At 44.8% G+C, this 15,002-nt stretch overlaps 1 protein-coding gene across 1 annotated transcript in view; it reads right to left on the reverse strand.

Moving 5' to 3' along the window:
- Window positions 1-4,089: 4,089 nt before the first annotated feature.
- LOC119176617 (high affinity nerve growth factor receptor) overlaps window positions 4,090-15,002 on the reverse strand; it is a 436,833-nt gene continuing 425,920 nt past the window's right edge. The window contains exon 9 of the mRNA XM_075876262.1: window positions 4,090-13,584. Within this exon, the coding sequence (XP_075732377.1) occupies window positions 13,324-13,584 (261 nt within the window). The 3' untranslated portion in view covers window positions 4,090-13,323. The remainder of the gene's footprint in view (window positions 13,585-15,002) is intronic.

Genomic DNA, 15,002 nt, shown 5'->3' on the forward strand with positions numbered 1-15,002 from the left:
GGCCGGTGCTTGTGACTTGCTGTCAAACTTGCCTTAGGCAGGCTTGATGTCGGGAAAGAAATCGCGTTAATACGACTTATAAAGCGTTTTAAAACAACGAAAGAACAACCGGGCTGATTCATAACGTTTTCTTTTTTGTTTAACTCAGTAAAAAAAAGGATCTATGGTTGCACCGATCATTTATTCCCTCGTCTTTTAGTGCTACGTTTTCTTACTTTCTTCTTCATTCAAAGCGCCACAACAACAGATGAATACTTGCTGGAGCGCAATATCTTTCTTGCACTTGAGTAACAACAACCCAATTCTTTTTCCCCATTTTCGTGCATACGAAATTCCTGTATATGTGTAGCCGACGCTGAGGCAAATAAAACATGCTGTCAACTTATTTATCATGGAATACTCCTTCCAGTGAATCGTATATATACCTTCTGAAACTGGTGTGATACTGGCAATACCATGACAAGTGAAGCTGCACTGTGTGAAGGTTGTAAGTATAGGCACAACGAAAACATGAAATAAACAAACATGGAAGTGCTGCTTGTATAACGCATGGTACTGGTGTACACCAGCTGCTTATATAGATTTTGCTTGTAATTAAATCGTGGCAAAGCAGATAATGAGGCCGTTGCGATTCTGTCGTTGATGCACGCGGTCAGGGTTTATGGTCCGAGTAATATACCGTCCCATTTTTTTTCCCCTAAAACACAAGATGCTTCAAACCTTTAATTTTGAACTTTTACTCAAAGAGTAGCTGAGCAGAAACACAGCGGTAATGTTTCACGCTCAACGTGATCAGTGTTAAAGGTGGTATTATACTTACTGATTGAAGTCACACGCTCTTTTTTTTTTCAGCCAATAGGGAGGGTTGTTCGAAAATGCTTACGTTGCCCCACCGCGGTGGTCTAGTGGCTTAGGTACTCGGCTGCTGACCCGCAGGTCGCGGGTTCGAATTCCGGCTGTGGCAGCTGCATTTCCGATGGAGGCGGACATGTTGTAGGCCCGTGTGCTCAAATTTGGGTGCACGTTCAAGAACCCCAGGTGGTCGAAATTTCCGGAGCCCTCCACTACGGCGTCTCTCATAACCATATGGTGGTTTTGGGACGTTAAACTCCACATATGAATCAATCAATCGAAATCCTTGCGCTTTACTTCGTAGTTCCCTGCTACATTCGGATAGGTAGTCAGCTTTCTATTCCTTGTTTCTATTGTCGCGTGTTTAAAAACAGTGTGACTTTACTATTTACTATTTGTTGTTGTTTTTCGCCTTGAAATAGTGACCCGTATACACCTTTTCACATCAGCACCCTCGAGCCAGTGGGTCGAGGGTATGTTCTCACTGTTGCCGTCGTGCTTTTGGCTGCGCATGCCATACCTGTACGCTTGGAACGCTTGGATGTAGTGTGCTGATAGGCGCCTGTTTCCGATAAAAAAAAAGTGGCTTTCATGACATAAAATTGTGCGTACTCTAAAAACTGATAATCTGGTCATCCCTGTGTTGTGTACGGGTGCAGGACCAATCAGCCTAAGAGCAATATTTTAGTTGTATAGTGTGTCCGCAGCACAGTACGCCATGCGGTGAATGCAGGCGTGATATGTTCGTGCGGCACCGCTTTCCGTCGTCGCCCGACTAGCGGCAACAGTATACGTGGCTTCAGTGAATCGAAATAGCTTCCGTGTGTCGTCATCGTCACGCCTCTGTTCACGGCACTTCGTTGGCGGCAAGAGCACCGGTGACAGCAACCGTTCCCGTGCTGCATATTACTAGAAAAAAAAAAGTACGGACTGTATCGGACTTTTCTAGAGCACACACCAGCCGCTTCAGCTGCTGTTTTCTGGAAAAAAAAAGTGCAAATATCGATGCTGTAATGATGCCTATCCATAGTTGAAATTGCATGCATTATTTTTCTACGTGTTTAAGCATGAACGGAAGCTTGAATGTGGAAGCAGCTGCACGCAACAACAGCGTCCACAGTCACGCACTCCGCTGCTCTGACAAGTGTGATTCCGTAAGAACGCAAATCGCCGATGGTATAATACTACGCTTGGTGCTTCTGGTACAGAAGGAGAAGCATGCACTGCTGTTCGCAGAGGTAGAGCTCATTTTTGCGTCACAAGCGCGAATGTGGGCCGCTGAACGGTTCAGACAGCGACGAATCAGTCAGTGGCAGGAACGATATATAAAACAGTGAGAAAACGAAAAATTCGGCGAACTCAGGCTTCAGCAGGGATCTCGTACCTACCGATAACGAACCACTTCGAGTATTCGCTGCACAAGATGGAAATTTCAGCAAACTTGCACGTGAGACGGAGCGCATTTCAATATGGCGCTTCTCTGTTCGGAAAATTTTTGAAAAGGTGTGAAATTTGAATATATAGAATTGATACGTGGGGTTTAACGTCCCAAAATATGATTATTAGAGACGCCGTAGTGGAGGACTCCGGAAATTTCAACCACTTGGGTTCTTCAACGTGCACCCAAATCTTAACACCCGGGCCTGCAGCATTTTCGCCTTCATCAAAAACGAGGCCGACGCAGCCGGGATTCGATCCCGCAACCTGCGGGTCAGCAGCCGAGTACCTTAGCCACGAGACAACGGCGGCGGGGTGAAATTTGAATTTGAATTGAGGCACACGTTTGTCAATGATATGTTTACTTATATTTTACAATAAGGCAAGAGGTCGTTTGATATTTTTCTTCCCTATCCTTTAATATCTTGCTCTTACAGTTTCGCCTCTGACATAGAAATACGCAGTCGGTTTGCACGATGGAGGGCAGCTCGTCGACGAGTGTATTTACGAATGAGGAAGTCACACATACGTAAACAAATTGAGCAGAGTTAAGCATGGTTTAAGCATCTGAGGCGGTGCATGCGTTGAACCGAATCAACTACCAGTGTTGCAAAAATAAAAAAAAGAGAAGAAACAAACAGACTAGCCGACTGAGATGCTGAAAGAACAGAAAACTGCTCTCTCGGAAGAAATGGTTGCTTATCTAACCCGAAGTGCACGCAGGTATATACATTTTCGTGCTGCCTTACGACATGTTGTATATACTTATCGTATGATAACTGTCGATGATGATGATTCCCGGAAGAATGGCACCACCCACTACGGTGGATTGGCCGCGAGGCGTTCGGCAGTAGAATTTATGAAACAAAAACAAAGAAAAAACAAAAAAAAAGAGAAAGAGAAGATAAAGAGGGCAAAGAATATTCGATATAGATACTCTATAAAGAAACAAAAATATTTGGCATAATTTTGCGGTGTTATAGTGCAACGCTACGTAAAGTTAAACTAACGAAATAATTGATATAGTTAGAGTAAGTTGATAAATGACAGGTAATGTTGTAGATGTACTGTTAATATTAACATGGCATTTTCTTTGATTCCTTTAAATATTTTGCTACAGCATCGTAAATGACCCGGTTGCAGTGCCCTATAGTGCCGACGCCCCTAGGGAGAGCAATGTCGATGTAGAAAGCTCAAGGTCATTGTTTTTTTTTTTTTGAAAATTGGGTTCAGGAATATTTTCCTTAGGTTTTGATATCTTCGACATTCCGTAAAGAGGTGCTCGATCGTTCCTGCTTCACTAAAAAAGTTATGTTCGGGGGGGGGGGGGGGAGGAATCCAGGCCTGTGTAGGTAAAAATTAAATGTGCCTGCTGCAGATATTTAATTTTTAGAGTACAAAGAACGCTTATTTTTAAAACAGACGCAACAATCTTGCACGCCGTGGTGGCTTAGCGGCTTAGGTGTTTTGATGCTAAGCCCAAGGGCCATGACGACTGCACTTTGATTGCGGCAAAAAAAAAAAAAACCTCCCGTCTGATTTTATTTAGGTATACGCGTGAAAGTGCTACTGACGGTCCAAAGGAAATGGAGTGCCTGACTACGTCGTGCCTCAAAAATTGTTTCGTGCTTGTGGTACTTTAATTCACCCAGTGGGGTGTGTGCGTCGCACGGTAGCGGCTTGGACACGGCGTCGAATCATTCGGCCCGACTCACCGTGTGGCGTCCGTCCTTGATCGGCCACTCTCAGCCACTGTCGGCCCGTCCTCACCACTCGGTCGGGTGGCAGTAAGGGTAGCGATTAGTCGATAAATAAAGCTTTTATTCACATGTCGTGTTGGTCGGCCTGCAGCGTGGTGCAGCTTACAACGGGGAGTGTTCCAGAAGCGGCAACATCTATGTACAGGGCGGTCCCAAAGCGCAGGTTGTTGATAATAATGGAAGGGTGATCTAGCGTTCGGGCTGTGGTGTAAGACCAACGCAAGCTAGGGAGGCACCGCTGAGCTCTGAAAAAAACGAGCTGCACGAGTGATCGCGTTTACAGCCGGGCTTTATTTACTGTTCACCAAGGATGATTTAACCGTTTTTTTTTTGTTTTCTGCTTTTGCATGGAGGCTGCAGAAGCTTGTAAGTATAGCTCAATCCGGTAACTGGCGTGCAGCTCGCGGCAACAGCGGTCCTTAGCCGAGTTTTGTAATGGTCTACGTCTCTAATGTCGTTTGTTTTTTGTTAGAAATATCGAACAGTTCCAGCAGCTGCCTGGCCATCAGGAGCACCTTGACATTCAACAAGAGTTGTGAAACTAAGACGACTTGGTGAGCAAACATTTAAAAATTATTAAAGCAGCGTTGACGAGAACCAGGCTCAGATGTGCATAAATCGGCAAAAATTGTGGAGCTGACTCAGACTCACTAATAAAATATTATATTTTGCGCTTAGGGCTCACTGAATCGGTCTCTGACTAACTAAAATTTTCCTGTGTTGGGCTCACTCGGTCTTCAAATCTCCAAAATATTACTCACCCGGACTCATACTCAGACTGGCGCCTCGATTCGAGTGAGTTTAAGTGAGTCGAATCCCGAGTGAGTTTGCCGACTTATGAAGATTTTTTTATTTGATGGTGCTCCTGCTTCATGTACTTAATTATAGCGCAGGCAGCCGCCGCACGAATGAAGCGTTTTGAAGAGCTCTTGCCCTTACACCGTAGTTCGAACGTAACATGAATATAGAGAGCAAACATGTATAATATATACACGCCTCGGCACACTACGTGTGCTTGCGGGCGACATGCATCTATGTGTATTCATAGAACTGCAACAAACAACTGGTTCATGAGCACAACGAGGCATCTATCACACCATTCATGCGCTGAGAAAACCGTGACACATCTAGTATAAATTCTCCAGTTTTTTTGAAATTTTGTACATTTCAAGCGAAACTCGCACTCGTTTGCGCAGGTGAGACGACACGCACTTAAATAAGCGCGTGTTAGTGGGGCGTGTGCGCTTCTCAAAGCACATCGTACTGATTTGGATTGGATGCTGACGAATACACCAGCATCAAACGCAGCCCCCCCCCCCCCCCCAAAAAAAAAGGTGCACTTTTCGTATGGGGACGCGCGTATTCTTCACTTGGCGCCCAGAGTCGCTCGCTGGATTTCGTGCGGAACGGTTGTGCCCCCACGATCTCCGACAACAGCGCAGCTCTGGCCGACCGGCCCGCCCTCCGCCATCTCCTGACGCCGACAAGAGCCCTCACTGAATGGTGCCCCGTCCTCGGGCTCCTTCAACCGTGTCCTCATCTTTCTCTATCTTATATTTACTTCTCACTTTATCCTTTTTTATTCTGCCTTATTCCATCCCTCGTGAGCTACTGTTGAGGTGTCGCACCTCAATGCAGAAAGTTACGGGGCTCACTTTTATCTTCTTTTCTCTCATTTAAAAATCCCCCCCCCCCCCTTGTGACTAGACAGGCTTGTGCGTTCATCAGTGGCCAATGCCTTTTGCGCTTTGCGCGCTGACGTGATACTGGTGGATATACCTACAGCTCGTGCAATCTAACTTGAAGATAAGCACGCAGTTGCGCTAATTGACGCGCACGTTTTTGTAATTCCTGGCTTGGAAATCCAAACGGGGCTCCACGTTAATTTGATGCGCTTACTTAGACCGTGGGGAGCTTGCGCGGTACCTGATTGCTTTAGTGATTAGAAAAAAGTTCGCATTGCAATGATGTGGACATTTACTGGTCGAATATTTCGCGCGGTTGCATCTAAAGCAAGGGCCAGTTTCGCAACGGTTGGTATTAAACTAAAACAGGAAGGAGAATTTCTGGTTATCTGTGGCTTCAGTAAAGTCAACGCATAGGAACGATATTTCCGCAGCTTTGGGGGCATCGCGTAGGGTTTTAAACAGTTCGCATAACTTATTTATTTATTTATTTATTTACAGTACCTACAGCGCCCGCGAGGGGCATTAGTGTAGGGGGGAGATAACGATTTCGAAATGCAGAAAGGCGACAGTCCATTCACACTGAGTTGAACATAAAATAATACAGATACATAATAAAGCATCCAACGGTGACACGTAATAAACATTGACGTGTGTGAAGGTAAAAAAAAAAAACTGAAGCGTAGATCGTTAGAGAGATGAAACGAAAGTGTAGGCAGCATTAATGTGTGCTCAGGCTACGATAAAATATGATGTTCCAGCGCAGTGGCGAATGTTTCCCTGGACGCGGCTACAATTTCATGAGGTAGTTTGTTACATTGCTTAATTGATCGCGGAAAAAATGAATATTTAAAAAGGTTAATTCTGGTAGCGAACTCGCGCACTTTAAGGGGGTGATCAGTACGAGCAAATATATACGTAGGCTCCGATATGTAGTTTTCTTTGCGAATACCCGTTAAACCATGGAATATCTTGTGAAACAGAGATAAACGTAAGAATTTGCACCTGTCTTCAAGAGGAGGCCATCCTAAAGTACTCCTGATTTCGAAAGATTTTTTAGGAAAGTTGTAATCATCCGTGACGAAACGGGCCGCTCTCAGCTGCACGCGTTCTAGAGCATCGATGTTCACCTTAGTAAAAGGGTCCCACGTGCTGCACGCGTATTCCAAAAGTGGGCGTACATTCGACATATACAGGATTTCTTTCAGGCTGGCCGGTGCTTGTTTAAAGTTACGTCTTAAGAAGTTTAATGTGTTGCTGGCCTTTGTTACGATGTAATTTATGTGGGCATTCCAAGTCAAATTGCTGGAAAAAATGACTCCTAAGTACTTATATTCTGTCACAAGGGACAGTTGTGTTGTATTCAAGACATAGTTTGCCATTAGCGGGTGTCTTTTGTTTGTGAATCTTAAGAGGTTGCATTTGGACAGGCTGAGTGTCATGTTCCAAGTCGCACACCAAGACATGATTTTGTTCAGATCATTCTGTAGCAGTTGACTATCTGATTCACTTGAAATTTCACAGTAAATACAGCAATCATCTGCATATAACTTCACACGGCAAGACAAGCGTTCAGTAAGGTCATTGATAAATATAAGAAAAAGCAGGGGCCCTAAGACGGACCCCTGTGGCACTCCAGATAATACAGAGACATCAGAAGAGCGGACACCATGAAGTATCACGCGTTGGTTTCTAACAGGTACGCCTCCAACCACTTCAGGAGGGTGTTCGGCAAGTTGAGGTAGGACAACTTTAGTAGTAACAGGTTGTGAGATACGGTATCGAAAGCTTTCCGAAAATCTAAAGAGATGCAGTCAACTTGCAAACCTGAGTTAATAAATGCTGCGATGTCATGGCTAAATTCTACAAGCTGAGTGTCGCAAGAAAAGCCAGTCCTGAAGCCATGTTGCGTTGAAATAATGAAGCTATTTTCTTGAAGGTGTGCCATTAAATTTTTATAAACAACATGCTTTAATGTTTTACAAGCAACGCTTGTCAGTGAAATTGGCCTGTAGTTGCACGTTCTTGTTTTTGAACCACTTTTGTGAATTGGAATAACATTTGCAGTTTTCCAGTCCGAAGGTAGAGCACCAACTTGAAGAGATATCTTAAATAACAGTGTTAAGAAAGGGGTGACAGACAATGCACAGTTTTTTTAGGACAAAATTTGAATTAAAGTCAGGACCGGTAGCCGAGTGGATATTTATTTTCTGTAGTAATAATGCGATACCATCTTCAGACAGCTCAATTTCCCTCATCTGAGTAAGCTCTCTGACGTCATGTGATTTCAAAAGTGCGGCTTTTGAGCATGAAAACACGGAGTGATTACGCAGACAAACACGGAGTGATAACTGTTCTGAGCAGATTGCTATCGTAGTGACGATGTAATTAATGCTGGTGCTTTGTTGGTGGGCCGATGGTGATATCGACATACATTCATATTTAATAGAAAATCATTACCTATCAAACTGATTCCCTTCGCGTGGTAGGGGCGAACAAGCTTCAAGCACAAGTTTCCGCTCTTTTTTTTTTTTACACAGAATACATCTTGGCGAAGACACATGCACAGTTAAAAGAGAAAACAAGGACGCACGCGAAAAGCTCATTGGGTTATTGGATGGAGGTCAGTGTAATGTGCCATTTTGTTTGACTAGGAAAAAAGAAAGGACCCCTGGCTCCGAATTCGGAGAGTCGGAATGCTGGCGTTGTTTGATAGTCCTGCATTTGCGCGCACTTCTGACCGGTTACAACTAACGAACGTCGCATTTATGATAGTTGAATTTGGTTTTATGATAAACGTGAGTGCTCGTCTAAGTTTTCAGCCCCGTGTGACATCGCCACTGGAATGACGTATACAGAGGTCCGCTTTGACGTTCCACACACAAAAAGCGAGTATATTGTCGGCATCGTAGAACATTCACGGGGCGCACACGAAACCACGACTGGCATCTGATGAGTACTATTGTTCCTCCTCGCATTTCTCGCTCTGTTGTGGGGCTGCTCTCAAGGTGGTTTTCGCTGCTTACGCTTATAATGATTTTCTTTGTTCCTGAGGGGACATGTTGAAAGCATCCGCATCGTTTATTGTTCACCCCCCCCCCCCCGCGTCACCTGAGCTTGAGCACACGTGCTCACTGGTGCTGCCGCGCTGTGGGGGGGGGGGGGGGGTTACGATTTTATGTGGTCGTTTTGAAGTGACGCAAAAAAATTATTCACAATTTACGGCGCTAGAATGAATTACATGATACGTTAGAACATTCACGATTAAATTTCGGCATTACCAGACACAAGGCTACAAATTAAAGGCTAAAAAGTCATGAACAAAACTTTTGCTGTGAAGGGATCCTATATAGGCGCTGAGGCCAGTGTTATTACAGCGAACCGCGAAATGTGTACGAAGGGCCATCACCGACCAAGAGGCGGCTCTCTGCTATGTAAATACCGTTTAACACTTCCACACTATTGAGCTCGCTTGCCCGTACGATTGAAAGCGCGTGGGCTGCGTACCGAAAAGTATAACTGCTTTATTGCTGCGTTTTAGGCTATTGTTACGCCTGGCATGATTGTTGGCACTAGCGCTGGTGATAGGGTGACGCAAAATGGCATGACTAGGAGTTCAGGCGATGCTGAATTTGAGAAAACGTAGCTTTGAAAAGGTGCAAGTTCGACAGCTGACGGGATCGAAAACGCTTTCTCGATTGTTAAGCGCCCCTTCAGTATGCAAACTCATCTAAATCTACAAGGACAAGTCAGAAGTGAAATTTATGCACACTAAAATTTGAACATGGCCTCTAACGTAAGCACCTTGCCCTGCATTTATTATAATAGGCACGAAAAAAAAGGAGAAAAAAAGTGAGACCGGAGATATATTCGGCAGTGTCACTTGATCTACAATTTGCAAAAAAATACATTGGAGCACAGTCAAACGCAAGCGCCAAGCACAGTGCTACGGCAAGTATTGTAGAAGCACCCGAAAAAATTGGTAGAATGCTGGAAACATTGTTGCATGTAGTTTCGCCTCGCTGCGGTTGATAGTTTGCGCCCTGCACTAAAGAGTCCCGCCAAGTTCTAAAAGGCGCCTTCCGCGGATCGCGATTCGCGCGAACTGCATCAAAGAAATTAATCCGCCCTTAGCGGGGCCTAAGAGTAGATTAACGCTAAACCTTTCGCAGCGCCTAGTGTGCCCAAGTACGGACACTCTCAAATTTGAACACATGTGAACCCCCAGGAGCATGCCGCGGTGACATCGTGCGTACACGCCTGCAAAAAAAAAAAAGACATTTGCTTCGAACACGGCTGCTCCACGGATAAGGACGCTCGTCAGCAGAAGTCGCCTTAGTAACTAATTACACCGCGAGGTGCGCTAACGAATGCTCTCTTTGATGGCTGTACACAATGTGTGATTAATGAAGCGGCGTTTTCGGGGCGGGGCAAAGAGTGTTTCAGAAAGTGCATTCATCAACCTGCGAGCAGCCGGAACAAATAAATGAGGTGCTTGTAATGCAAGACGCAGGAAAAGTTTTTCTCCCCAATTTAGTCCGAAGTAAACAGTTATGCGTAGCCTCTTGGTGTAATCAATAATTGATTATTTAAATTCACGTGTCGTGTTTTTTTGTTTTTCTGGAACTACTGGAACGGCCGGAATGTTCTTTTCTCATTATTTTATTGTTTTTACCGTGTCCGATCAGGAAGAATAGTTGCTGAATCACTTTTATATTTTAAACTTCTTGGTGAATCTGATCAGATAATTAGACAAGTTTCGCGGGCGTAGTTTTTAAGCGTGGCCCGAACTGCAGTCTGCCCTACATCGGTAAAATGAAGTGGCGAGGGAATTACAGCAGGGAGGAGGGCAATGTAAGGCAAAAATACCCGTAGTAAAAAAATACAGGAAAAGGAGCGTAGTCCTGAGCAATTCTGACGTCAGGTAACGCGTTTAGCGGATAACAAGCAGATATCAAGTTAACAAAATTCGATGAATTTACAGCGTGAATCAGCCTAGCTACTCGTGCGTATATGATTTCAAACTAAGTGGTGTTACATCACATGTGACGATAATTTTCAGTTTACGCTGGCCAAAATACAAGCAACAACAACACTTGGATTTAACTCGTTGAACACGTTGTCGCGTGGTCTGCGGCCGACACAAGACAAAAATAAACGACGGGGATATGATATATTGTTCAGTCGAGTGACCACTCTACGCCCAGGTGCATCAATATCTCCGAAAAGTCCTGTGCCGATATCATGTGCGGTGCATTTCGGATGAGACGAACAACTATCACATACACTGCGTTTGTAGACTCTGGCCAACTGAACACGACAAGGAACAATCGAGACACCCGTAAAGCCGTCATATTTAACATATTTGCGTGAGCTTTGCTTTTAGTAGTCGCCGCCGTTGTGGATTCTTTGTCCGAATCAACAGTAATCTTTCAAGTTTTACGTCAACCTCATTCACTGCATGAGACCTTCACGAAGCCGTCTTAGAAGGTAACTGGACTGCGTTCTCTTTGGATATGCTTTGACTACAATGGAGCCCTTAGGCAGGGACGGTAGTAGTAGCTTGATTATGTCAATGTTAAGGTACTACAGAAACGTGCCACAGCGATTCAAAACGACAAGGATGGCTCATTTTTTGAATGTGCAAGCTTGCCCTGACGAGCACTTGGTCATCTATGGTGGGCCTTACGGCTAATTGTTCCGGCCTCCGATTACGAGTGGAGTACACACTTTTTATGCGTCCTGCAGGCGGCTACGCTTTTCAAGTTAGAAAAAGACCGTATGAGTTCGAGCCTGAATCGGCACTTTTAGAACGCCTCGTAGAAACTTATTGGAGCGCTTCCGGGTCGCTGCTACAGCGGCGGTAAAACTCCGCAACCCAGCGGGCGAAGGCCAAGTGCCTTCGCTTTTTCGAGTGCTCTCCGAGTGTGACAGCGTTTCTATTCACGAATACACATGCAGAGTGCCACTGCTTTCACATATACATATAGAGTACATTGAGATCTTTAAATGACACTCTAATGTGTCTGTTTTTTTTAAAGCGAATGAAAGATAAGTGATTGAGCAGTGATAATCTGCCTGAGCCGTTCCACATACATAGAGCCGCTGCACATAGAGCCATTACACATAGAGCCGCTGTAGTTCGTTCTGAGTCACCGTATCTCCACAAAAATTAGAGCTCTTGACCGTTTTGTGTATGTACCTCAACATGACTTTGTGCTTCTGTCGGCGCGTTGGCTAACAGATTGGAGCATCTCATGCAACGCTGTACAGACATGTCTGACTTAGCCTACGCACACATGTGGATGCAGTGATGCAGTTTATGTACACAAACGATTACACTGTGACACTTTGTACACGTTTAAGAAATAAATACAATAAATATAAACACGAACACTGCTTACACAAACGCATTTGAGAAATATAAAGGTGGGAGCGGATGTGTACTTTAAACAGATGACACAAATCGCCGATTTGCGCAAAGAAGCACGTGATGCCACAGATCGCGTCTAAAAGAAATCGTCGTAGCAGGTATGGCGAGATGAGCCGCTTACAACAGACCTCCAGGTGGACGTGCGCTTGCAGGAAGACGTTAATCAAAAGCAGCTGCTGTTTATTACCGCTCCTCATGGCAATGAAAGGAAACTGTTATATCTGCTTGTAAGCTCACTCGAACAGCGAGTCTCCATTAAAGCTGCATACAAATGCTCCGCCTCATTCCCTCCGTCAAATCTTCTGGCAAACACTTCCTGCAAACAGCAGCAGTCCTTGTACAGGTTATACGAGAATAGTCTATCGTGCACAATGTCAAGATGAAGCAACCTCAGTGCAATCCTTTGAAGGTTTTCGTCTATGCTTGTTAACAAGAGCGGGGTTTCATCTAGCGACATGGCTCGTTTGTCACTGTTCCAGTCAAAGCAGTCATCGTACGTCAAACAACAGAAGTATGCTATACTCTTGCATGTCCCGCTCGCTTCCAAACATACACCACAAGAATCCTGCTGCATGGAAACACATGCATTTCGTGCAATAGCTGTCGAAAGGATACGGTATACCATGTTGCGTAGCTTGCAATGGCGGCTGCAGTAGGCATCGTAGGGACGAGCGCAGTTTATTTAAAGTAACAGATTCAGTTGCGCAACTGACCACACTATCGTCAAATAACCGGACGTAGTTAGAGGAAATTGAGCACTATAACTTTAGTTCTCGCACATGACCTGACGCACTGCCATACCCGGCCTTTTTTTCGTATGTCTCGCTACAACACGTAAGGTTACACCTTGCCCTACAAGATGTAACAATCAACTCTCGAAGTATCGGATGCTCTTTCGACACGTTTGACGTGAAAAATTCAAATCTTACGCAGTGCCTTTTCAACGTAAGACCCACGACGTACACGGAAGCGAAGCCTCCCCGAAATGACGTCATCAACCTATACCGTACATCACACACAAATCGAGAACCGCCCGATCGGCGAGTAACATCGCTGAAACTTTCGGCGAGCTCCCACAACCTTATGGTGAGCCTGGTGAACTCTGAGAGCGCCACTGGCCTCCGGATGGAAGGGAGGCAAACTGTGTGCGCTCCTTTCACCATGGTTGGTGGCGGGTCGCGGCCGGAGCCTTGGGAACCAGGTAGTCTTCGCTGTCCAGCTCTTCTTCGAGGGGCTCCTGCTCGTCCTGCGGCGGCGGAGGTGGCGGGTGTGTGTCCACGAGCCGCTTGTAGATGTCGCTGAAGCTGAGGCGGTCGCGCGGCTCCGTCTTCCAGCAGCCGGCCATCAAGGTGCACACGTGCGGCGGACACTCCTCGGGTGGACTGAGCAGTATGCCCTGCAGGATCAGCTTCACCACCTGCGACAGCCAAGTTGGACACATGGCTTACACCTTAGTCTGGCACATGGCATTGATTCTATACTCACACCCATGCCTACAGATTGGTACACAAGCATTGTTCTAGCATTAAAAACGTTTTTCCTCTTGACGACTATCTTGTTTTAGACAACGCAAAAGGTATTTCCGGCAAACACGCCAGCTTGATGAATATTTCGGACATTGTAGCCACAGGTATTATGTACACATGTGAGCAGTATATTGTATTCAACAACGCTTGCTTATTTATAAATATTTTTGTGATGTTAAGGTAGTGGTCGCCAAAGAAAAAAAAAAACAGAAGGCAGCGAGCAAATATTATATTTCCCATATCTCTGACGATTTTTTAACATATTTCTGAAAGCACCACGTATATGTGTGTATGAGTGTGTGGTTGTGTTGATGTGCGCCTATTTCGGCAGCTTGCAGTAGTGGTATACCCACATGTGTATTTACAGCCAGATTTCTCGTTTCTCTTTGATTTTTCACACACATATTTTTTGTTCTGTTCTCAGAATATTTAAAACCTAGCCTGTCACACATGCGAGCAATTTACTTCGCGCACTCATAACAGCGCATGTGTGCTGTTGCGATGCCGATAAACACACGGCATGATGTGCAGCCTGCGACTTATACCAGGTGCTTCAAAAAATGTGTCCGAACTTCTAAAAAACAAACAAGAAAATGTGATATATGTTTGTTACCTTCACAATCATCATCATCATAATTTATTTTTTTTGTTAAGGGCTCTTGACAGGGTAACACATAAGGTGGGGGGGGGGGTTGAACAAGGATACACAAAGACAATTACAGACCAAGAACATAAAGTAGGATACAATTACTTGTTCCTTAGACGTAGCCATCTTAAGATGACTAAATACATCATTTCGGACGGCAATTGAAAAGTTAAACTAGTTACCTTTTTAATTAGTAGAGTTTGGTGGTTATGTCAGATAGGTTAATTGAATTATTTCACGCAAAAAACCCACCACAGCTGTGAAATTCCCAAAAAAGCGGCCTCGAGGAATGATTGGGAAGTAATGAAAGCCAACCAAATTCAGTGGTGAAACAGAAACAGGGAAAAACGCAACTGCCATATTCATCTGAGGCGTTCAGATTGAGTGAGCGCGTCTTCATATCAACCATCGACCGACTTCGTGGTGTAGGTGTGAAGGCTGTGCTTGCAACAGTAGCACGCATGACGCTCATACGTTAGCGAACGCAGAAGAACACTACGCCTCTGTAATAGTTAGCTTGGACAGCCGTCTGTTTGTTGCGCTCATCGGTGCTTCTGAGTCGGTTTCACGTAGAATTCTATTAAATTTTATGACGCCATAATCATTACAAGAAGACGCTTTTTCTATATATGAAGCTATGATCGATTCATCACACAAAGAACT

This window comes from Rhipicephalus microplus, chromosome X (genome assembly GCF_043290135.1).
Source record: "Rhipicephalus microplus isolate Deutch F79 chromosome X, USDA_Rmic, whole genome shotgun sequence".
NCBI lineage: Eukaryota > Metazoa > Arthropoda > Arachnida > Ixodida > Ixodidae > Rhipicephalus > Rhipicephalus microplus.